The sequence below is a fragment of the Haemaphysalis longicornis genome, unplaced genomic scaffold (genome assembly GCF_048455015.1).
Source record: "Haemaphysalis longicornis isolate Haplotype H1 unplaced genomic scaffold, Haemaphysalis longicornis Haplotype H1 scaffold_1, whole genome shotgun sequence".
NCBI classification, from domain to species: Eukaryota; Metazoa; Arthropoda; class Arachnida; order Ixodida; family Ixodidae; genus Haemaphysalis; species Haemaphysalis longicornis.
Genome location: NW_027526203.1, coordinates 417,129,556 through 417,153,866, shown reverse-complemented (window position 1 = coordinate 417,153,866; position 24,311 = coordinate 417,129,556). Strand labels below are relative to the sequence as shown.

General features: G+C 44.4%; 1 protein-coding gene across 3 annotated transcripts in view; it reads left to right on the top strand.

Annotated features, from left to right (window-relative positions):
* The window catches only part of S1p (membrane-bound transcription factor site-1 protease), a 65,034-nt gene that overhangs the window by 10,428 nt on the left and 30,295 nt on the right, over nucleotides 1–24,311 (top strand). For all 3 annotated transcript variants that reach the window (XM_077687142.1, XM_077687141.1, XM_077687143.1), the window contains exons 6-14: nucleotides 605–722; nucleotides 1,953–2,063; nucleotides 2,180–2,289; nucleotides 2,647–2,763; nucleotides 6,755–6,822; nucleotides 9,693–9,795; nucleotides 16,322–16,398; nucleotides 18,824–18,898; nucleotides 22,974–23,283. In XM_077687142.1, coding sequence (XP_077543268.1) covers nucleotides 605–722; nucleotides 1,953–2,063; nucleotides 2,180–2,289; nucleotides 2,647–2,763; nucleotides 6,755–6,822; nucleotides 9,693–9,795; nucleotides 16,322–16,398; nucleotides 18,824–18,898; nucleotides 22,974–23,283 — 1,089 coding nt within the window. The remainder of the gene's footprint in view (nucleotides 1–604; nucleotides 723–1,952; nucleotides 2,064–2,179; nucleotides 2,290–2,646; nucleotides 2,764–6,754; nucleotides 6,823–9,692; nucleotides 9,796–16,321; nucleotides 16,399–18,823; nucleotides 18,899–22,973; nucleotides 23,284–24,311) is intronic.

Sequence of the window (24,311 nt, the reverse complement as noted above, 5' to 3'; positions counted from 1 at the left end):
GCTTTTTTTTTTTTTTTTCAATTTCACATGAACAGTATATGCTGTATCCAAATGTGGCCTGTGGTTCATAAAAATGTCATAAAAAACAATCTCCTTGTTGTCAGTGCACATATGAGAAGAGATAAGCTGTTAGAGGTTGACCCTGAATTCAACAAGTTTTTTTGTCAGTAACCAAGCTAACAAAAATTGCAATGAAGCCCACCTATATAATCTGTGTTGTCATTGCTCATTCACAAAAAAATGAGCTCTTAGACTTGAATGCAACAAGTTTTCAGTCCAGCAACTGAATAGTCATTACACAAGTCGGTACACAAGGGCAGGCACAGCCTATCCCTGTGCCCTGTGTACCTCTCCGGTGTGGCGTCTTCCTTAGTGCAGTTAACACCTCTTGAGAATATGCACCAACTTGCCCAACAACAAGTCTTTCTAAACTACAATGGAATAGTCCATGTGCATCTTAGTTGATCCCTGTCGTAGTATAGTATGTCGTCCCAGTTAAAGACTTTTGTGAATTATGTGGTATTCCTCTACTCCTTTCTTTTTTTTTAGTGAGTAATTATACTTCTTACTGTGTGGATTTCTTTCTTTTTACTTTTGCATACAGGACAGTGCCTTTGCACATGAGCCAGAGCGTGCATCGCAGCGCAAGCTTATGCGTGTCATTCCCAGGCAAATCACAAAGGCACTGCAAGCTGACGTGCTCTGGAACTTGGGCATCAGAGGTAGTATGCGGGACTTGGTCATACCCGCACCTCACAAACAAGGAACACATTTTTATCATGTGCACAGTTTAGTGTTGCACATCTAGCCGTAGCAGTCTTCAGTGAGCCGACTCGAAACTCCCGTGTCACGTGTGGACCCAGTATCTGTCCAATAGAGGAACGTGAAGCGAGCTGTAAATAGAGTTAAGGTTTTTGGTTCTGAGTATTTTTAAAATAATTGTTATGCTTTTATTTTTTTTTTCCAGAAAAAAAGTGTCTTGTTTTCGCTGTCCGCCACATTTCGGGATGTCAATTGTCACAGTTCACCGAAAGCTTAGTGAAGCAGTTTTCATTAAGTTGAAAGTATGTTTATGAGACATACATTTCGCCAGAACAAAAGCAAAGCTGAGGATAATGAAATTGGTTTACTTTCAAACTTAAACCACTGAAATGTATCAAATTACTCTGAAGATCAGTGAATACTGCTGTAATGATGTCTGAAGGTGTTATTACAGTGGCTTATAAGGTAATCAAAGTGAGTGTCTGGTGTTTTCATTTCCTTCGAACTTTGAAAGTAACCAAGCTGCTTAGAGAAATAAAGAGATATCATTATTCTAACTACCATATTTATTAATTTATAAGGCGAGGGGGGTTGACGGACCCAAGAGAAAGAAGAAAGTTTGCCTAATGATATAAGGGAAAAGGACCAGTTAGAAAATTTATTTCAATTGCCACCTTGTAAAAAGCACAGAGGCCAACTGTATGTGTGTATTGGTCTTCGCAACAGTCCAGCAATCACTAGCTATGATCTCGCGATGCATCAATTCTTTCCCTGCTGCTGTCACGCTCACCGTTTCTCTACAATTACATTTTGATGCAAGACAGTGGCGTGCCTTTCACACTGCCTTTCCCTTCACTGAGGCGAGTATCAAAGCTTTTACCTCGAATATAAGGCGGGGGCAAACTTGGAGGTCACGGTTTTTGGAAAAGAAAAACCTCGCCTTATATTCGAATAAATATGGTACCATACTTATTGCAGTAAGAGCTCGATTATCTCGTGTTCTACACGAGAAACTGTTCACTCATTTCTATTAACTGTAGAGGCTAACAGTTGTGTACTATGTGGAAATTCTTGTTTCAGGCCTACCATCACGACCGTAAGGTTTAAATACTTTGTAATGCTTAAACGCTTGTTTCTCCAAACTGGAACTAATTGTTGTGTAATTTTTTTGCCTCTTGTTTCTCCATAAGGTGCCAAGGTAAAGGTTGCAGTGTTTGACACTGGGCTTCCAAAAAACCATCCTCATTTTAAGAAGGTCAAGGAGCGCACCAATTGGACAAATGAAAAGATGCTTGATGATGGTATGTTGGACTTAGCATGCTGTGTGCATCACCAGTGCTGAAAGAAAGAAAAAAACATGTGCATTCTCTCATTGTATAGTGGACTGACAAAGGTGTCTTATTTACTGTGGCTGCAGGTTTAGGTCATGGTACTTTTGTTGCTGGCGTCATTGCGAGCAGCCGAGACTGCTTGGGCTTTGCTCCAGAGTCTGAGCTTCACGTGTATCGAGTGTTCAATAAGGATCAGGTGGGTGTGCTTCATGTTCCTTCTAGAACAGAGATTTTTAAAGGAGTTGTGATTTCCTTGTTCACCTGCTATGACAGTCAAGCGTTGTTATTATTAGTCTTTTTTTTTTGTTAGTACTTGGAGCTGCAATATCAAAAGGCATTTTGTCCCGAGGCTTCAGTGCTTATATATTTTTACATAGTTTTATGAAATAGATAAACATAACCACATGCTCAGTTTAAGCTTTACGCCCCTTATTATTGTCATCATCATTTTACATGCACAGTCTTGTTTGTGTAGTATTATGCAATTTCAACCTTTGTATTGTGGTATTAATTCGTGCCCTCTGATGTACATTCTTGTTTGTTCAACCCATAGTTATCGTACACGTCTTGGTTCCTGGATGCATTCAACTATGCCATCCTGAAGAAGATCAATGTGCTTAATTTAAGTATCGGTGGGCCGGACTTCATGGACCACCCATTTGTGGACAAGGTGACAATTTTACTGCCGTCTCATTTTCTTTGTTGCTTTCATGTGAATGATGTTTAATGTTCCTTACGTTTAGCTTGCTGTTGTAAAATGCAGTGCAAGCACTGCTTATTTAAATTAGTTAAATAATGTCGCTGCATAGTACTTTCCAGCTTTCATTTCTTGCTCTGTTAAAATAAACCAGTCTCCACTGCAGTGCATATGGTAGCCAATTATAGCAATTCTTAAAAAGCCGAGGCAACACCATTGTCATAAACTACAATGGTTGTAGCTGGGTTCTGTAGAAAAAAAATTTCTCCCACCTCCCCTCGCGGGAACCCCTGTGTAGATGCGACGCATAGGGGGTTCCGTTGTTGCTTCCGTTAGGTTGAACCCGCCGCGGTGGCTCAGTGGCTAAGGCGTTGCGCTGCTGAGCACGAGGTCGCGAGTTCGATTCCCGGCCGCAGCGGCCGCTTTTCTGATGGAGGCGAAAAGCAAAAACGCCTGTGTGTTCGAGATTTCGGCGCACGTTAAAGATCCCCAGGTGGTCAAAATCAATCCGGAGCCCTCCACTACGGCGCGCCTCATCGCCTGCGTTGCGTCGGCGCGTTAAACCCCCACAATCAATCAATCAATCCGTTAGGTTGATTCTCCCATCGCGTGACGTGAACCCCCTGCCGCGGCTATTACGCAACACAATCCAATCCAAGCCAATCCAATCCAATCGAATCCAATCCAATGCCCCTCGCGAGAGAGTGTTCGCTATCGGAGAGGAGAGGGGGTGAGCGGCGGAGAGCGCAGCTCGCGCGGCGCGGAGAATGGGGGAGGTGTGTGGACGGACAACAACAACGCCGTATGGAGGGACAAGGCGAGTGAATGAGATGCAGTCGCATCTAAAACTCACTTTCATTTCAACGGAAAAACCGGGCCATCTCCACTACGTGAAACCTGGGGAGGGGTGAAGCATGCAGTGTATAAGTGTATTCAAAGGTCGGAAGTCCCTCTCTTGCCACATGGCGCACGGTGATATACGTGACATCCCAATTACGAAGATGGAAGAAAAGTGAAATTTGAAACGGAGAACTGCAATTTTTAAAGTTAAAGCGAGTCGAAGCGAAATAAAAGCAAGCAAGCAAGAACGAACGAAAAACAAGTGTACCGGTGTATTCTTTTAGTACGCATTTTTGCCCATGAAGACGAAACGTTCTGGTGCGAGGCATTGGAAAAAAACGAGTGTTCCGATGTGTTTTTTAAGTAGGCATTACGTTCGAGCGTGGGGCATTGGAAAACGAGTGTCCCGGTGTTTTAGTACAGGGACCACACGAGAATACGACGACGAACAACGACGACATTAGACACCGACAGCCCGAGCCTCTAAGGTGCTTTGTCCCTAAAACTGCCGCGTTTCAAGCCATTTATCAATGGAGCAGATAATGACAGGGGTTTCACTGTGTCGTGGTGAAAGATTGGTTGTGTGTAAGTTTTGTTTGCTTTGCTCCTGGTAAACTTTTTGACAACCACTACATCATTAGTGAACCCAGGATTTTTTGTCTAAAAGGGGGGGTTTTTTGGCAGCAAATATAAAATATATAAAGAAAAATATAAATGAATAGGTATAAATATAAATGTAAATAGATAATATAAATAAAAGAAATATAAAGAATAAAAATATATAAGTAGGATAAAATAAAAGTTGTCGAGTTTTTCTTATTTTTCGCACAAGAAAATTAAGTGTCAAAGCAGCCGCCATAACATAAAAGATTTTAGTTACCGCTTAGACTGAGTAGATGAGATTTGTAGATGCGTGAGTACCTCTAGTAGCAGAACATTAAGGAAAGGCGCACAATTTTTTAAACAAATTTTTGTTGAAATTTGGAAGATATAATTTTGCAACTTCTTATTTACAGCATCATATCTTGCAAACTATTCTCCTTCATTTTATTTCATTTCATTGCAAAGTTCTTCTAAATTTTATTTATTTTGGAAATATTTAAACTAGCTGAAATCAATGTTTTAATATACATACAGGGGTGAGACAGCTGCGCATATTGCGCAGATTTGATACAAATTTGTTTTCCTGCGCCAGGCTGCTCCAAAAGCTTGAAAATTGCAAAAATTGCGCCAAGCTGCTCCAAAACAGTCTGAGAGCCAAGGAATTTAATGCTCCCGTCAGTTTTAGTGGGGAAAAGTGCTTACTGACAGCATAATTTTCCAACACCGCCAAGGTGATGCTATTTGTAAAGGTTTAATTGATTGATCATTCCATAAAAAACCCACATAAAATTGTCCCCGAGATAGTTTTTTCGAAAGTCACAATGTCGGGTTCCACATGTTATATTCCGTGCGTTTTTAAAATTTTCTCATCGAAAGCCACCGCAAAGTCCTGTAGAAAAAATACTTTTGTGTACTGAGGCATCAAACCGCTTGTGCAAGTTGATGAAAAAAAAACGGGAATTTTTGGAGCGCCGTATCTCCGGAACGACATTACTGGGCGCCGCCATCTTGGTGTGAAGATGTGGAAACATGGCCGACGGGCAAAGCAGGTCCTTGCGGTTCAGGCAGAGCGCTCTTCGTTGATTTCTACCTTGGTTTTACTTATGGGGGTGGCTGGGTTCACATTTAGTCGTTTGATCTGTTGCGAGAAGTTGTGCGGCTCAAAAGACGGGAGTTAATCGAAAACAACATGGCGCCCGCTAATTCGCCGTGTTTCGGCCTTGAGTGTGAGGCCAGTGCGTGCTTGAAGTGAAATTTCGGACTCATTGCGGTGTTATAAAACTCTGAGTTATTGCTGCCTTTCACAGCGAACACGCGAGCGATGGGAATGGGACGATTGACGCTGCAGATTGGGCGGCCCGATAGCGGGACGGGCTATTATTGCACGCTAGTAATAATGGTTCATCTATCTGAAGTGAAATTTAATGCCAAAAGGGAGCTGGCTAAACATACCAACGTTACTCAGATTATGATCGTAGTGAATGTGCACCTTGAGATTGAAATGGGAGGGCTGGTGGGGTGCGACGACTGTGAGCTCGCTTTGCGCAACTTTTGCTGTGGCTCTACAGTTGTGCGTAAAGACGAGTCTGGAATTACAAAAATAACAATTTCGGCATTCACATGATAATAAAAATGGCTTACTATTGCTTAGTTTGTCAATTCGATATTTTCAATGGAACTCCACGCTATCTATGCATAGAGCCTAAGAATTTAAAAAAATGGATATAATAGTATAGTAAAAAGGTAGTTCAGTTCGCACCTTGTGATACTCTGGTAGAAAAAAACTTGAAAGGCTGTTTCAGTGTTATGTAAATTCAAAACCGACTAAAAAGTGCACTTTTCGCCCGTGAGTTGCCAAATATTTAATTTTTTAGGCTCCTAAGGGGACATAATAAATATCGTTTTTCTGCTCCAAATCAAGGTTCTTCTGCTCCAAAATCGAGATTTCGCTGCTCCAAAAACTGCTCCCAAATCAGATTCAGTTGTCTCACCCCTGTACATAGTAAAATGCATTTATTTGCATTTTTCAGTTGTGACTTTCGCAGAAACTGAACCATTCAAGCCCACTAACAACCTCTTAATGCACAAAATAATTTAGAGTATCATATTTGGCTTAGCAGTACTTGCTCTAATAGCCAATTAATTTGTTAGCTATTATGTTTCATGATTGCAAGGCTGTCGAGTGAATTTTTCCAAGTTTTTGCAGGTTTTGCATTTTTGGTGTTTATTTCATTTTCTAAATTGAAGTTCTGGCTTGAAATTTTCCCTTACACTGTTTACTAGGTTACAGCTTTATCATCTGATAGCAAAATTTTTTCTTCCAAATGGCTGAGTGTCTAACGGGAGCTTGTTTTTGTACTTCATTGTTTTTCCTCACTCACCGCAGCAAACATTGAGTTAAAGCTTTCACTTAATACAGTGGCCAACAAATTCATATTCTGCTGCCTTACGGCTTGGTGGCCACTTGTTACAAGTTAATGCAGAGTTACTGAAAGTAGGTTTTGCTCATCATGCATCGCAGGTCTGGGAGCTCACTGCCAACAATGTCATCATGATTTCTGCGATAGGCAATGATGGCCCATTGTATGGGTAAGACTTTCACATATAAGCTTGCTGCATCACATTGTAACTTTGCTTCTTCTTTCATCAATCATCAGCCAGCATAGCTAGGACTGCATGCTATCAGAATTTAAGGATTGTCCAGCATTCCAAGAAAAAAAAAATGTTGTAGCCATTTTGGTGGAATAGTGTGTCCCTTCTACTATGTCATTATTTATTTGCTCACCATGGGGATTTGGAGGCTAAGGGGCTGCTGTGTGTAGTAAGGAAGCTGCCTTAAATTGTAACCCTTCTTGTCAATGTTAAACAAGGAGCATTCAAAGGGGATTTTGTAGGCATAATCTTGTAGTAATGATAACTCGGAGCAGTAGGTGTGGCAGGCTGTCAAGATACAGCCCTAAATGGAAATACTCAAGGGGTCTTGTTTAAACTGCTCTTCACACTCGTCACAGTTTTGTCACTCTCCTCGCCAACTTCTCACTTCACTCCCTGCCATATTTTTCACCAAGTCCTTCAATTTACTGCTTGTCTCTCTCCTTATGGAACCCTTTCCCACAAGGGCTTTTAAGTACTGGTGTGCGAATATCAATTTTTTAATTTCGAAGCGAATACGAATAATGAAAACAAAGTTCGAATCGAATCGAATATTTTTCGAATATTTTTCGAATACGAATACTTATTGTTTTTTGTAAAATTAAAGTTTTCACCATCTAGAAACACAAAAACTGCACAACAAAACCCATAAAGTAAAATTAGGAATTGCACAGTACCATTGCACTCAACAGGTTAAGGTCTGCACTCACTTAAATGTTATCATGAAGAAAGGTTAACTGCTCAACATGTTCCGGGAGCAGTGAGCTCCGGCTCGTCATAACTCTACCAGATACCGAAAACAGCCACTCACTGGAGACACTAGTGGCCGGCATCCGTACACATTACCGCGCGCTGATACAGTAAAATCTCGATGATACTAATCTTGCTGGACCGCGAAAAATATTCGTATCATCCGAAATTCGTATGAACCAACACAGACCAAAAAAGTGAGCGCTGAAAAAAGTTTTCGTTTATTTCTTTTCTTGCTTTCGCGTCAGGAAATTCTTGATTTTTTCTGCTTTTTTTAACCCCCATGTCGCAAAGCAGTCCTTTCTGGAGCACGGAAAGCTTCGCGCTCATCTCCTCACTCGCGATGCCCAAGTGGCCCAAGCTCGCTACACGCCGCAACAGTCAAGCGTGAACCGCATGGTGCGTTTTTGCACGCGATATCGCTCACCTCGGCTTTGCGCACGCTGTATTTTCACGCCCGCATCGACGATTTTGCGCCCGCGCCTACCTCGGTCAGAAAATGACGCACGACGCGCGCGGCAGAATGGAGGAGCCTGACGACTTGCGAAGCGATCGAGACAGCCGGCTTGGCTCCGCCGGAGATGGTTAGGCTTAGCACCCCCACAAATATTTCATGGGCGCTTTCACTAGCGGTGGGGATGATGTTTTATATAGTACCGTTTTCGCATGCATTATCAGCTCCTTTACCGCACAAGCAACTTCGTGTCTCCCTTGAGCCTTATTTTAAAGAGTGGTTACAAGCGGGCGCTCCAGTTCCCGCGCCACCTCACGGCGGGAGCCGATGCCATGTTGCCGCCGCCGGCCGCGCCGCGCGCAGCGTGCGGGTGGTTTTGCCGGTTTCGCGGCGGTGTCAGCGCGCGTGGGGCGTGCGCGGCGCGTTTTCGCGAGCAGAAAACAACAGCCCGGCCATTTCTGGAGAAAGAGTGACAAACAGGGGAGAGAGAGCCATCACTTGCTCGATCGGCAGTCGGGTGGCCTCGCCTGCTCGTTCGTACCCGCCGGGCCGCGCAGGTCCGTTCGTACAGCCGAAATTTTTCACATTGCAAACAGTGCAATTTCGCCGAAACTTTTCGGAAATTCGTATCACCCAGAATCGTATAATCGAGATTCCACTGTAACCACGAATAAACACCGATACAGTCTGCGAAAGCACGTATCGTTTGCCGTGTATATGCTTCGCGACTTTGCTGTTGAGACACGTCCTGAAAATTTTATTTTTTAGTTTTGGATGGTTCGAATTTTTCGAACAATAAAAGTGCCATTCGAATCGAATCGAATACCGAAAAATTCGAATCGAATATTCGAAGTTTCGAATATTCGCACACCCTTACTTTTAAGATTACCTTGGGGTAGCGGTGCAAGAAAGGGGCAAGGGAGACTGGGGCCATGGCTGCTCGAAAAGGGAATGAACGATTTAATCGCACGGTAATCTCTTCACGATGATAATGGTGATGATTGGCGCTTACCCAGTGAGCGATCTAACACTTTGCACCGCCAAAGAGCTTGTTCACAAAGAGCTTGTTTAGAGCAAAATCTTTTCTACACTACATTTTTCAAGATCGCTCATTGTGTTGCAAGTGACCTTCCGCCGCTGCGGTACCACCTGACTAGGCGAGGGTGAAACGGCTGGTTCGCCTGCGCTTGACCACTCAGAGCCGGCTTGACCGTCTGTGCATGCATTTTAATGCAAGCGAGCCATGGGACTAGGCGAGGGTTTAATATCTGCTTCTCCTCTGCTTGGTCCCTTAGTCTCGCCATCTCTGGCGTGCCGGCTGGACTGTCTGTGCATGCCCTTCAGTGCAAGCGAAAGGCTGAATAAAATTATCCAGTAGATATAGCTAGATGTCAGGCTGCAAAACCTCAAGCAAGGCCAACTTTCATGAAACACTGTGCGCATAGTCTTTGCTTTTGCTCATAATTACTAACTATAGAAGTGTTGGACGTGAGCCATTTTTTTTTTACTTGTTTTCGTGTGCTGCTGAGGCCAACATATGTATAAGCTTTAATACTGTAATAAAATAAGATATACTAATCCATTGCTTACTCTGCTCCTGCAGGACGCTCAACAACCCGGCTGACCAGATGGATGTCATAGGTGTTGGCGGAATCAACTTTGAGGACCAGATTGCTCGTTTTTCGTCTCGAGGCATGACGACGTGGGTAAGAAATTTATTATTGAAAATGTTAACTAAGTAAAGGCCCTGTTTGAGGGCTGTGCTGCTCTCCACACTACACAAAGGTAGACTCCATTGAACACCTTAAATGCATTTTGTGCGTTCGCAAGCAAGAGTTGTGATAACACGAACTGCTGTCCTACTTTGCGGCTTTATCAGGATGCCACGACAAGTTTGATTTACTCACTGGCATTCATGCCCCGAGACGGAGTCTCCACAAGTTTGCTTAATTGTTTGGAGCCATTGATTTGGTTTTCTCATCAGGGGAAGCTTGCCTCGTTCCTGGTCGGGCAGCTGGAGGCTGGTTATCAGATTATTCACATTACCGTATCAGGTGCAAGGCCCACAGAGCAAGTTCTCTGTGCTGCTCTTCTGGTGGTGTTGGTGAGAAAGGTCTTCTTTCGTGAGGGGGATGTCAGTGTCAGAAGCAGAAAAGGAAGGCCACCCACTGGTACCATCTGCATGTATCACACTCTTGGGATGGGTGAGCCATGCGTGGCAACTTGGTAGCTGTGGCACATGGCTGATAACCGTATTTACTCGCGTAACGAACCCACTTTTTTTTCCAGAAAATTCGGCATGAATTTGGAGGTAGGGTTTATGCGGGAAAAAATTTCAACAGATTTTTAAAAGTTGAAATTTCATACAATAAAGCTGCTGAGAGAAGCGCTATTAGAGCCTTACCATTTTTGTAAAAACATGTAGGTAATTATGTAATCAAATTTCTTTTTTATTTTCAACATGCTAGTGGCCCCCCTACTCACCATGGAGCTGTCCTCAGTCTCCTCACTCAAGTCGCTTGTGGCTTTGGGGCCACGAAACACACGGTGATCCCTGTTCATCGCCCAAAAACGTCTCGCACGCACTGGGCCAACACTGAAGTGCTGCCCAGCCACGCGGTTTCCATGTGCATCAACGTGTGCTCCACCACCTTTAGTTTAAAACCGGCTATGTAGCTCAAGTACTTGCCCATCGTACGGCGTGCTCCAGGAGCACAAAAAAAAGGTTGGAACACAGCTGAACAACAAACCAACGGAGCGTAATGGTGACATTGCGGAACAGTAAGATCAGAGGAGTGCAGAGTACGTTTAGTGCTTTGTTCGCACACCGCCAGAACCAGCTGGTAGAGCAAAGAGCAGGGAAGGAGTGTGGAGTACCGTATTTACACAATTGTAGGTCGACCCTTTTTTTCAAATTTGACAATTCAATGTTGGGGGGTCGACTTAGAATCGAAATCGAACCGTCTACCGTTAGTAACGGAAAGAGAAACGAGAAATCGGAGGTGCTGTGAGGTGGGGACAGCTTTGCACCCTCGTTTCCATAGTTATGGTCTAAAGTGTGAACCGCATGAGGCGTTTTCTGCTCGCGAAAACGCGCCGCGCACGACACAGCCGCGCTGACGCTGCTGCGAATACCACCCGCGTGCTGTGCGCTACACGATCGGGGACGGCAACATGGCGGCGTCACCAGCCGCAAAGAGGTGCGCGTAGCTAACCGCTCTTTAAGATATCACTGAAGGCACAATAGAAGACGGTTGTGCAGGAAAGGAGCTTATAATGTGTTTAAAAACGACACTATAAAGCATCATTTGCGCCGCTAGGGAAAGTGCCAATCAAATATCCGCCACCGTGGTGCCGAAACATCTCCGGCGGCGCCAGCCGGCTGTCCGGAGCGCTTTCAAAGTGCCGCAAGTCGTCAGGCTTCTCCCACTGCCGTGCTTGTCACGCGTCATACCAAGGTAGAACCAGTAGAACTGCCGCGTGCGTGGAATTGTTGACTCAAGCGTGAAAAAATCTCCCGCGCAACGCCGACGCGCACGAATCGCATGCAAAAACGCGTAAAGAAGCGTTTTATTCGTCTCTAAAGTATTAGCGAATCCATTGATTCAATGCATGGCACTAATGTAGCCACAAATATAGTACATTGTTCAGTACACTTCCGAACGCGATGGTGGGAGGTTAGTCGCTCAAAAGTAAATCGCGCGCGGCCGCTTCCGTCAGCCGCCATGTTGTTTGTTTTGGTATCGCGCGGCAGTGGCCGCTGCCGGTTGCTTCGATGGTTGTCATCTCGCAGCGAATGTGTTCTTCCCGCTCAACCCACAGCGCATGGTTATTCCGGGTGCTTATACAAAAGCTTTTCTTTTTTAACATCTACCGCGCATGCCGCAAGCGCACGGCTCCTGTGGGAGCATGAGCCGCCGTGTGGGACGGAAGAGCTCTTTGTTATACAATTTTCTAGGCGGCGTTCGCTTTTTTTTTTTTTTTTTTTTTTTTTTTTTGAGGGGTGCAATTTTGGGGGGTCGACCTACATTCGAGTCGACTTACAATCGTGTAAATACGGTACGTTTTGTGCTTTGTTCTCACGCCGCAAGGTTTTCATGGCGCTAGAAGGTCCGTTTTGTGTTCAGCAGATGGCGCTACGCAAGCGCGCAGTTTTTAAATTGTGAGCCACGGCATTCGCGCTCACGTCTCTGGCTACCGTTGAGATTTCTTTTAAAGCAAAGCTTTTTACCTCTACCCCCCAAGGGTTCTTTCGCGACCGTTGGTGTCACCAGAAAACTCCAGCGAACATATAAAAGAATTTACTGGCACCGCCGGGAATCGAACCTGGAACTAATAGACTAACAAAGCGAGAGCCCGTTGTCTTACCGATTTAGCTACGAGCCCACGCGAAGTCTGGGAAGACAGGTGTTGTACTCACCAAGCACATCTACGGGTTTACCCCCTGCGTTCTCGCTGAATGCCACGTGAAAGCGTCACGCGACCACTCACGCCCGTCTAGCGGCCCTGTGCGCACCTTGCTCATGTGCTAAGAGTTACAAAAATAAAACGAAGCTCACACCAATGCATGGCATCTCACTTGTAGTACGGCAATGTGCTAAAGCCTGTGGCCTCCAGTGTTCACGTAAAAAATCACCGCTCCTTGTCGTCCGCCCTTACGCCAAATCAAGGAATACATTCAAATACTCCTTGATGGCCAGGCCATCACTCCGAGCCCCAGCATCAAGATGCTGGGCCTACATCTCTAGGCTAACACCAAGAGTGACGTCTCCTTGCAGCGACTTTAAAACATTATTGATCAAATCAGACACATGATCAGGCGAGTTGCCACCAAGAAGCGAGGCCTAAAGGAATCCGCTACGTTTCGATTAATTGAAGCTTTTGTCTTCTCGAGAGCCACTTACGTCAACCCCCTGAGGGGTTGACGTAAGTGGCGTCTTCTTCTCGACGTCTTGACGTCTTCTTCTCGACAAGGAGGACATAGAGGTTCTTTATATAAAGATTAGAAAGGCAGTCGAGCAGGCCATTGGTCTTCTCATGAGTGTGTCCACACAGAGGCTGCTTAGTACGGGGCTCCACAACACGGTGGAAGACCTGATATAAGGCCATCTTTCTAACGAGAAGGTCCGAATCACTACTGGAGGGGTAACCGCATGCTTCACCAGATTGGCTGGGCAGCCCAGAACGTCACTCCACTTGACGTACTCCCACACTCTTGGCGACTAAAACTAAAGATTCTCCCTTTGCTTAGAAATATGAACCCCTCACATGATGAGGGTCACCGAAAAGCACGGGCTCAAGCGCTCAACACCACCCTCGGTGGGGATCATGCAGTTATCTACACAGACGCCTCCAAACATCGAGGGCAGCAATACGCCATCATCGTGGCTGCCTCCAGAACCAACCTCCTTGCGTGTACCTCGCTTAGAACCCAAGACATGACGGCAGCAGAAGAGGCAGCCATCACCTTGGCTCTCGCTCAACCACAGGTTCGGAGGGTAGTCATCGATTCCCAGCAAGCCTACTGGAATTACCAGTAGGTTTGGGTGTCCTGACCTGCACTGCGTGTGCTAAAAAACCACTCCCCAAACGGTTCCATTCAGCTCATCTGGACTCCCCTCATGCTTGAATGGAGGGCAACAAATACGCCCACCCAACAAGCCTGCGCGTTTACCTCCCGTGCTATGCAGCTGCACGAGGACAGTCACCCGCTTGTCACGTTCAGGGGGATAACCCAGCATTATCGCCTTCTGAGACAGACCGTACCTTCGCCTTACCCTGACCTTTCCAGAGAACAACAAAGTACTCTACGGCTGATACAATCCGGGCTCCTTCCCACAGCCTACGCGTCTTCACTTAATGTATCCGAATCGCTACGACGCTGAATGTAAATTTTGCTCAGAAGTAGGAACACTCCGCCCCATAATCGGGGTGTGCACCCTCCTCTCTTTCCGTCAACTACCCAACAAGACCAATGGGAGATGCTGCTGTCCAGGCCCTCTCTACCTACCCAGCTTCAGCGGGTGGACAGCACACAGGCCGCTCGGACTGCATACGGGCCCCACAGCAGAAGGAATCACTCCCTAGTGCTGTACTCTGGGCCGTTCAGAAATCTGAACAGAAGTATTTCTTCCACCTCCTCCTTCTCTGCCGCAAATCTCGTCGCCTCCGTCAACGGCGCAGAGACGGAGAAGACAGATTGCTTAACACCGGGTTGGAGCTTACTTTAATTTTATAAAAAAAATTTCCACTCTTGTTCTGCACCAATACAACTCAACCAAACGCCGCTCATGCTTCATACATTGATTTAACCTTAGCAACAATATCTCTTTGAAGTAATAAATAGTGTGGTTAAGTGCATTTGACTTCTCTCTGGTTTTGCTATTTGTAGAGCGATGTGAGTGAATGTATGTGACGTCGCATGGGCAATTGTTATGGGTGCCGTTTACAGCTTTGCTTTCCAACCACATTCACGGGGTGGATTGGCGCGATTTTTTTTGCTGGATTGTGTTTTTAGCATTTCTGTGTGTACTGTAGCGTGATATCAAGTTGCTGTGATCGTTTACGGCATCAGCAACCATGCTGAGATAAAAGCATATTCTCGCTGCATTTTCTATTCAAAGTGACAAAAAGTAAATTCTCACGAAAAAAAGTAGGGGGAGGGTTCATTACGTGAGTGGGTTCATTATGCGAGTAAATACGGTGTTTTGTTCCTGGCAAGTTGAAATAGCATTGCCTGCCACACAAGCTCCGGGGAAAAGGACCACTGATCGCCTCTGCCTAACAGTGTAAACGCACATTGTGCCAGCTTCAATTTTTAAGCAAGCAAATTGCTAAGAAAAGGCAATGCACCTGCCGCTAATGACCTCCCATTAGGAAATGCCACCAGGTATTCAACTGCAGTAAATTGAAGATGTAGCGTCCCTTTCGTAGCAAGGCATAGCTTTTACATAAAAGCACATGCATTACTTTTCTGTGTGACTCTTTGCATCACTTACAATAATGTCTAAGCTAAATGCTCTTTGAGGGTATGATGTTGCGAAACTGCCTGAATATACCACATCATCGCTCCCTTGGATGTATCATCCATATGCGTCAGTGCTAGCCAAAGGGCACTACATGGTTATATACAGCAAGCTGGGGAAGGTAAAATGGCATTCCCTACGGGCTGGAAGCCAGACTTCTAAGTGGGGAAGTAATAAGGTGAATTTGAAAAACAATGTGGTTGTTGGAGATTTTGAGGCTGCCTTTCTAGAGATTGTCTCTGTTATAACTGCAGTTTTGGCTTTTCATTTCAAACCGAAAGCAAACAACCAAAGCATGCTTTAGCAAAGCCATTTTTTCAGAATTCAGCTAAAACCAAGGCAGCTATGGGACATGAAGGCAAAATTCAAGTTTGGTTCATTCAAAAGATTGCCTTACTGGAATAACCCTCATACTACATTTGATGCTAACATCACTCAAATAAGCTAGGTAAATTATGAGGACATCAAAGAACAGGCAGGTGACTACTTTCCCTCACTAGAATTATGATGCAATACTTGTGCAACTTGCTGAGGCCTACAAAATCAAGCGCAACTTAAGCTGGGATTATAAGCTATAAGCTTGCGAAATGAGCTATTTGCACTTTAAGTGCAATGACTTCGTTTTTTATTCTTTGACCCCCAGAGTATTTGCCTGTTGCACGCAAAAAAGGACTTGTGCCTTTGCCAACCACGGATGCTGCCTTCATTTACTCGGAACTTCTGCTTGGAAGCATAGTTGCTAATGCGGTCAGCAGCTAATATAGTAGCTTTTTCTTCCTTTTTTAGGCAGCTGAGTATTGCTCTTGCAGCAGCGACATTGGCATGATGTAGATGTCTCATGGTGCTCGATCATATGGTTTCGGCAGCACCAATGGCGAAGAGTCACAATATGGAAAACATGCCATCGATAGGCAGCACAACCTCTGCTCTAAAAAGCCTGATGGTGACGGCAGCTTGGCTGCACTGAAGCCAAAACTGTGTGGACCCGCATTAAGTGTGTTAGATTTCAGTAGAAGTTGCGAAGACTGGCAATATTATGAGGCACGAGTCTGGAAAGAAAAAAAAAAACTTGGGTTTTTGCATGGGTTTTTGCAGTAATTTAGCAGGAGCACTAAATAAGTGCCACCATGTAGGCAACTAGTCAGAGATTTTGGTAGCATGAAGCTCTGTTTGAAAAATACCTCTAATTGTCCTGTTTACTTTGCAGGAACTTCCAGGTGGCTATGGGCGTCTCAAGCCAGATATTGTTACATATGGTTCTTCCGTCCGAGGTTCAGCTGTTTCGTGAGTATTTTAATTGTGTGCATTGCTGGAAGGAAGTACACCGAGGGCTACATGCCTAAGACTAGACAACTGTTATGTTTTAATGTTAATTGAATTGCAGGAAGAGGGTTTACAACAAAGTCGTACGCATGGCAGTCATTGAATCCAGTTACAGTTGAACTCACTTGTAGTGGCTGCAGGTATAATGAATGCTTGGTTATAATGAGCGATGCAGCGTCACCATCACAGTATGGACTAAGCAATGGCATTATGTTTCGCCAGCCCAACCAGCCCAAGTTTCGACTCTGCTTATGTTTCGGACATAACAAAGGTGCTTGTGGGTGAAGCTTGGGTACAGCGAGTTACTGACCGTTGCCCGACCGTGGCAGGCACTTGCGGTTGTCACTTCGATCGACTTTCCACGCGCGCGAAGCGTCAAATGTACCTCATGGGGCCAACTTGTCGTCGTCTTAATAGAACTGATAGTAGTCAGCAAAAAACAAAAAACAAACAAGGGTGAGTGAAAAATGCTAACAAGAGTATGCTGCCATCGTCGTGAATTCCATGTAAATTTGAAACACACGGCGTGAAGCCAAAGAGTGTCATGTTTCACTGCAGTATTATTAGTCGCGCTTTTCAGACTTCGCTTCACTATTTTGCAAGTCGGCAAGGAAAGTGTGCTGTTACACATTACTGTTCAAGCAAAGCGTCAACGCACATTTGGAGCTTTAACCATGTCGAGCTGCACACTCGGTTCTTCTGTATCGAAAAGAAGAGCAGTCGATATGGCAACAAAGTTAGCGATTCTTAGCGAGCGAGAAGGAGAGAAAAACTGCGACTTTGTTCCAGTGGTGGTTTTGGTCCGGGATAGATTGCGACACATGATGCGCAAGCATTGTGAGCTGTGCCCAGATCGTGTACATTTGGAGGTGGGTTCTGACTACTTGTGCCAGTGGTGGCACTTTCAAAGTGTTCGTGCTTTCAAAGCTGATATTTGACAGTCAATTTCAGTAGTGGTGCGGAATTTTCACCTACATGAGGATCTATTTTCCAGCTTGTATAACTTTGTTTGGCACAGGAGTTTCGTTCTGGTGGGCGAGAAGTAAACTTACTTGTGTAGCTGCACTGTTGCAGCCAAGCACTGTGTTATCACCCCTGGCTGCACCGCGTGCCATGCGGGGGATGCCCGCGGCCACAGGAATGCACCCACCGTATGCACGTTTCATTTTTCCACGCAGAAAACCTCTATTACACTTATGAACTGTGGATATAATGAAAAAATTCAGCATTAGAATCAAGTTCATTATAATTGGGCTCTACTGTACTCATTGGCTGCTTGCAGCATCCATTCTGCAATAATAGAGTGGTGATATGCAACAAGAATCCTCTGTTGATGCATTACGTGAACAAGCAAAAAAAAAAAGCACACTAGGATGGCAGAGATGGTGGGGCCCTAGGATAATGTAGCAACGAGTAATCATGGTCTTCTTTGCAGCAAAGTCTGTCCGTAGGATGAGTTGTCGTTGAGTGCAATAAAGTAGGCGCATGCAATGGCGGTGAGGAAGTGGGTGACTTAATTGGGGACCGCCATGTGGCTAGTTGCTGTTTCTCCTGCTGTTTGCTTGGGGGTATGTGCAGCACTCTGAGCTTATAATACTTGGTGTAGGTCTCCACCACAGCCTTGGTGAAATAGTGCTTATGACGGGCAAATTGTGGTGTCCCTTTTATTTCTTCATAATGAGGTTTAACTGTACAGGGACTGAACAAGAAGAGGCTGTGCCGAGGATTGTTGAGGAATTCTGGGACAAGGCAAGAGTTTAAATACTGAAATGTGCGCAAAAAGCATATTCTCGGTACAGCAAAGGATTTTGCAGCTTTAACAAACTTTGCTCTTTAAAAAGGACAGAGAGACGTTTACATAGAATAAAAAAATTAGATGTAGCTATCACAGCATGCAGTTGTGCTTACTTACACAGCTTACGAAGTTTTTTACAGAAATTTGTTGTGATTTGAAAGTGCCTCGTGGTGAATTTGGCAACTGCGTCGTTATTTAAACATCGCACATACAAATCCTCTTTACTAGATTGCTTTCCCTTTTTTGCACCCTAATACAGTCACAGCTGCTGAGTCTAGCTCTTTCAATTCGTCCTCAGTGGAAGGAAGGGGCTGGAAATAAGTGTCGGTGTATTCAGAGTTGGTACTTCTTTCCAGCCTGCTCATGCTGCCCACTTCTTTTTAAACTTCCCTTAGTTGTACATAAAATGGGATGGTAATTAACTTTAGACACAGTTCCCACATAAATGGCTCTTATAAAACTCGAGAGTAATTCGCTCATCACAACCTTGTCGTTAACCTGATGCGTTAACCTATAGTGGTCACAGAATGTGGTAGCATGTAGAAAACATTTGGAATACTAAATGCTTTTTTTCTCGCTCTCTCTAAACAGGGGGTCCTGTCGATCACTATCGGGGACCAGTGTTGCTTCACCTGTGGTTGCTGGAGCGGTGACACTGCTCATGAGGTGAGGGGTGCTATGCTTGTGGCAATCTACCCTTCTCGCTATTCACAAACAGCGAGTGCCGACTGTGCATAGTTCCCTGACACTGGAAATAGTAACTGAGCAGTAGGCTTGGACAAATTCTCTTCGGTGTCCCTTTGGATACCAAAGAGAATTTGTCCAAGCCTACTTTGTGGCTGCATTTTGTAACGTAATCTATGTAATCTATTGTTTCACTCTTAAGCAGTAGTTTAGAACTTTAGTTTGTCTGTAATAAGCGCTCGAAGAGGAAACGCCACATGCTGTTCGTGGCCGTCACACCAACTGCTGTAATGATATCAAACTGGTTCCTGCATTTATAGTATCAACCTTCAGAATTTTGGTTTTTGCCTGTTTCATGGTTAACATCTGCTTTTTTTTTTTTGTTCATACGCAGGTTGTACAGGTTAAGGGGGCAGGCTGGTTTTAAAATGAATGCTTTTATTCCATTTATAATAATGAAAATCACTGTGCATGTGTGTTTTGCCTTCCTCATTTCAAATATGTAATTAGGTTTGAAGTGGCATAATTATTTTTCGAGTTATAAAGATAATACTGAAGCCTAATTAAATAATTTCTTACGGACCATTGAGGGGCTTTCTAGTCAAATTTTTAAAAATAAATGGGAGGAATTTGTGGTTTAAGACGTGTCATGCATGCCAATGCTATTTGTATTTCTGTAAAGATAGCTGATTGAATAAAATTAGTTTATTTATGCTGAGTGCGGTGTTCAGAAAACTTAATTAGTTCATATTATTACTCATAACATTTACCTCAGGCACATTGAGCCAATAAAAATAGCATCGGCATGCAGTTCATTTCATCCAAAATTCAATGGCGTAATGTTCATAAAAATCCTTTGAAAAAAACAACCTGAAAACGTCTGTACGGTTAGACACATATGCAAAAAAGGTGAGTCTGAGAAAATCACAGTTGAAGTTTTATTACAAGTGGCAGTTTTATCTATTGAGCAGGTGCAAAAAAGAAACGCTTGTGTAGCTCGCTTTTCTCTCTACACGAGCATACCAAGTTTGCTGAAATTAGTTGATGGGAAAATCATGAAAACCTCCATATACAAAGGGCACTTAGCAGAAAAACTGTACAACAGCACAGCCAGAAAGTTGCTTTAATTTTTATGCTGTTTCAATTTCAATTATGTTGCTTCAATTTTCTTTAGTGACCAGGGCTGAGGTGCCGATCATGCACCACAGTTGTGAACGTTTATTTTGTTGTTGCTCCTTCATTTGTTGTAATCAAATCGGCTCCAGGGTGATTTTCATCACACGAAATGAGTTGCAATGAAGGAGCTGGTAACGGAATGCACCACATTGTTCTCTGACGTGCATGCACTTGGCTAGGTGGGATAACCACATACAGTAAAACCTCGTTACAAGAGACACTCAAGGGACCCAGAAAATGTGTCTCTTGTAACCAAGGTCTTTTGTAGGCAATGTTGCTAACATGGGGAACATAGGAAAATCAACCAAACCGTTTTCATTGAAATGTCTCTTATAACCAAGTGTCTCTTGTAACAGTGTCTCTTGTAACGAGGTTTTACTGTATTTGATTTAATCTGCTGGTTTATCACGTCACCACCGCACATTGTGCACAGTGCGGACATTTATCATTCCCAAATCACTCATCTATATGGTAACCCGCCAACGAGGAAGCATATGCCGGAATGCAGGCCGACCCGAAAACGGCATCGTTAATAGCAGAGTGAATATGCTTTCCTTGCGCCATTGGCAATCGGCATTCTCCACATTATCATCTTTTCTTTCTATTTGCTGTTGATCTTAAGATAGACGCACCTTGGTGCACCCTCAGGCAGAAGCATATCGCTAACACTGTCGTCTCGGCAGCCTGTGGGTGCGCTAATAAGCCTATCTCCGGCTAGGCGCAGTTATCACGATAAGTTGATGCCAGGCACGCAGAAAAGCGTATTCCAGGCACTTCCTGATATACTGTTCATTCTTCCTTCCGGTTATCAGTAGGCATGTTTACTATATTATTACACTGTGCGGGGCTTTTGCCAGTCCTCGCATGGAGGAGTATGTGTGCCTTTGCACTGTGATAAGAGTGCCGAGCAGACGACCCACGACGCCCAACCAATCAGATTGCACCCTGCGGTCACGTGCAGTCAGTAGCCAATTTGGTGCCGCATTTTGTCTTTTTTCTACCCTGGCTTTACTCGCAACCAATGGACAAAATGAAGCGGTTCTGGTGGGGAATGGACAACAAAAACACGCACTTTCAAATAAGGTTAAGATGGACGCCATAGCTCATGTAGAACCCGAGCGGCGAGTCGTCGAAAAAATGCTACTTTTGCGTCAAATCTCTGTCGAATTTAGCAGTCTTGGGTGATATAAATTGATATTGTGGCTCAGATAAGCACTTTTGGGTCTGGATATTAGGATGGACGGAATAAAAATAGCTCTACTTTCTGAAAATGGCAATTTTAAAAAATCGACCTTTTGGCCAGATTTCGGAATTCTAAGACCCGCGTCCCCCCTGAAGCATGCTAGCAATCCACTAAATTTAGCCCTAATTTGCCACTGTGTCATCGTAGATAGCTGACATCAGGAATATAGTGGGGAGGATGTGCAAGGGAAAATGGCTTTTTCGAATGCACTTTTTTCATTTAAAAAATGTGTCTAAATCTGCCGAAAAAAAAAAAAAATGCTCGGAACAGGGTCTACGCAACACAGAACAAGGCCTAAAAAAGTTAAAATACCTGTGGTTTGAACGCAGCGCTTGTTGTTGGTGCTGAAAGATGTACATGCATTTTATTCCCATTAAGCCAAAAATTTTCTTTTTGGTCTAGTTTAGCCTGTGAGCAGCCATGCTGTAACTTTTCCAATACTGACCATATAAGGAGACAAGTTGAGGAGCAAGATAGAATGCAGGTGAATGGGAATATGAGCAAGCAACGAATTGTTGTGTATGGAATGTGTCTGTGACGTCACAGAGCAGTGTGGAAAAGTGTTAAGGCCCCAATGGCATGACCAATGATGTTTACATGTTTACATTAGAAGAAGAATGTGATGAAAACATATCAAACTAGCGCTCATGGTCCAGGCCACTTTCCACAATAAAACCAATGACATTAGAGGTGGGCAAATATTTCAGCTTGAATCGAATTTGAATCGAATATTTTTGTATACTATCAACGAAATCAGAATATTGAATTTCAAACCAAATAGTATAATTCTTACTTCAAATTCAAAGAGGAATAATAAGAAATGCAAACCAAGAAAATGCCTGCATATTTTCACATTTCATCCAAAGGGGTAAGAATGCAGTTTGAAGCCATATACATTCGTATAAACCTGTGTAAATGCTGCACTCCCCCTTCCTCCCTTCCTTTTTTTTTGCAATTTGAATGGGTTCGGATAGGCTGCGGCCATGCAAACAAAAAAAAATTGGGTGAGAATGATAGGTGGCACTGCGCTACTGGTATCTAAACAAACTCCGTCTTGCTGGGGCCCGGGGGTGATCCCAGGTAGCCATGGCCAGAGGAAAGGATACACTCTACAAGCATGGTTGTTCATCCTTCAGGAGGAAAAAAAATAGCAAGAAGAAAAAATAATGTACGGAAGGCGATTATTTTTTTGTGTGAAACCCCGCTTATTGACTCCAGAGCAGAGTGCTTGTTATCTACAACCAGCAGGTGCTCAAGTTATGGGTTGGTGTTCAGCGCAGAGGTCACATGCCAACTTGCGCGTGATCTTTGCATTGATCAGATAACTAGCAAGGAGGAATGCAGCTTGGCCGGTACTGTGCTGCAGCTGCCCTGTTTCTGCTCAGTGCCATGTCTCTAAGCGTAGCAACAAATTTGTTTGTGGGTGAATTCCTATGTTGGGGTCGTGTGTTTGCGTTGGCCGACGTAACGAAAGGGAGGTTGCTGGTCACACCACTTCGCTTCTGCCACCGTGGTTCATTTCTGGTTCAGCCGTGTTGGCGGGAACAGGGGAGCGTAAAGAAGGAGCACCAGTTTCTGATGCGCCACGTTTGTCTGTGACTGCTCTCGGTGACAATGCTGCTTGTTGTAACCTTGCAGCGGAGCGCTGCACCTGGGCTCAGCGCTGAACCCGGCCAGTGTGAAGCAGGCCCTGATGGCGTCGGCGGGCCGGCTGCAGGGCTTTCCCATGTTCGAGCAGGGCTGGGGCAAGCTGCAGCTGCTGGAGGCGTACCGCACGCTGGTCAACTACCGGCCCCAGGCCACCCTGAGCCCCAGCTACCTGGACCTGAGCGAGTGCCCCTACATGTGGCCCTACTGCACCCAGCCCCTCTACCACGGGGCCATGCCCACCATCGCCAACATCACCATCCTCAACGGCATGGGCGTCTCAGGCCGCATCATCGGCAAGGTGAGCCCCTTCGGAGAGACACCTCAAAGACAAGACTGAAAGTACCATACTGTAATTCTGTTTCCAGCTGTTGCACTTCAGTGTTCTGGGCTGTGCTGTTGCACTCCAAATTCCTCGAAAGGACCATTTTTGTCTGTGTTTCTAAATTTCTTGCCTTATTTCTACTGAACTGATCTTTTTACTGTGAGGTCAACTGTTGCCCACAGTGTCGTGGCATTCGCTCATCAGGTTCATATCATTTTTGCTGAATTTGAGAGCTTCTGCATTGGCCACTGCAATGAAACCACAAAATTAAGAGGTGTGTGAGTGTCCAAAGCTTCGAGTACTTCGCAAACTGCGTTTATATATTTATTTGATTTGCATCACACCCCTACCTCTGAAGGGCTTTGCTTATGGTCTAGTTGGCACCTTTTGTAGAGCCCAAAGGCATTTGAACTTTCCCATCATGTAAGGGTTCCCAAAAACTGAGTGCAGAGGAATGTAGGGTTGCCACCTTTCCCTGCAAAAACAAAAAACAGCCCTTGGGGGTGGGTATATAGACGGTTAAATTTGTGTTGAAAAAAAAATAAAAACGGTTGCTTGACATATGCAATGCAATTTATTGTAGCGTTTTCCAGAGAGAAATCAATGTAACATTTGTTCTGAAAGTGACTGACATTTTGGTTATTGCTGTGAGTGTGATGCACTAAAAAGTAACCACACATACTTCGTCCATTAAAAGCTCTTCTTTGCATCTAACCCCCATATTCACAAACCTACCTTAAGTAGAAATTTTTCCTTCGGACACTTTTCGGCGCCTTAACTCTTTCGTTACCGCGGGAAATTGACCAATTTTGAAGGGTCTAACAAAACATTTTTTTTGTGCTATACATATTGGTAAGGCACACATTGCAGTGACATACAATGCAGATTATTCCACACGCTTTCCAACGACACCAGTTTTATTAATGTTTTCCTAAATAATGATTCCGAAAAAAATTATCGAATTCGAAAATTTTGTCCGTGCGTCGAAGAAAAAAGAAAAAAGT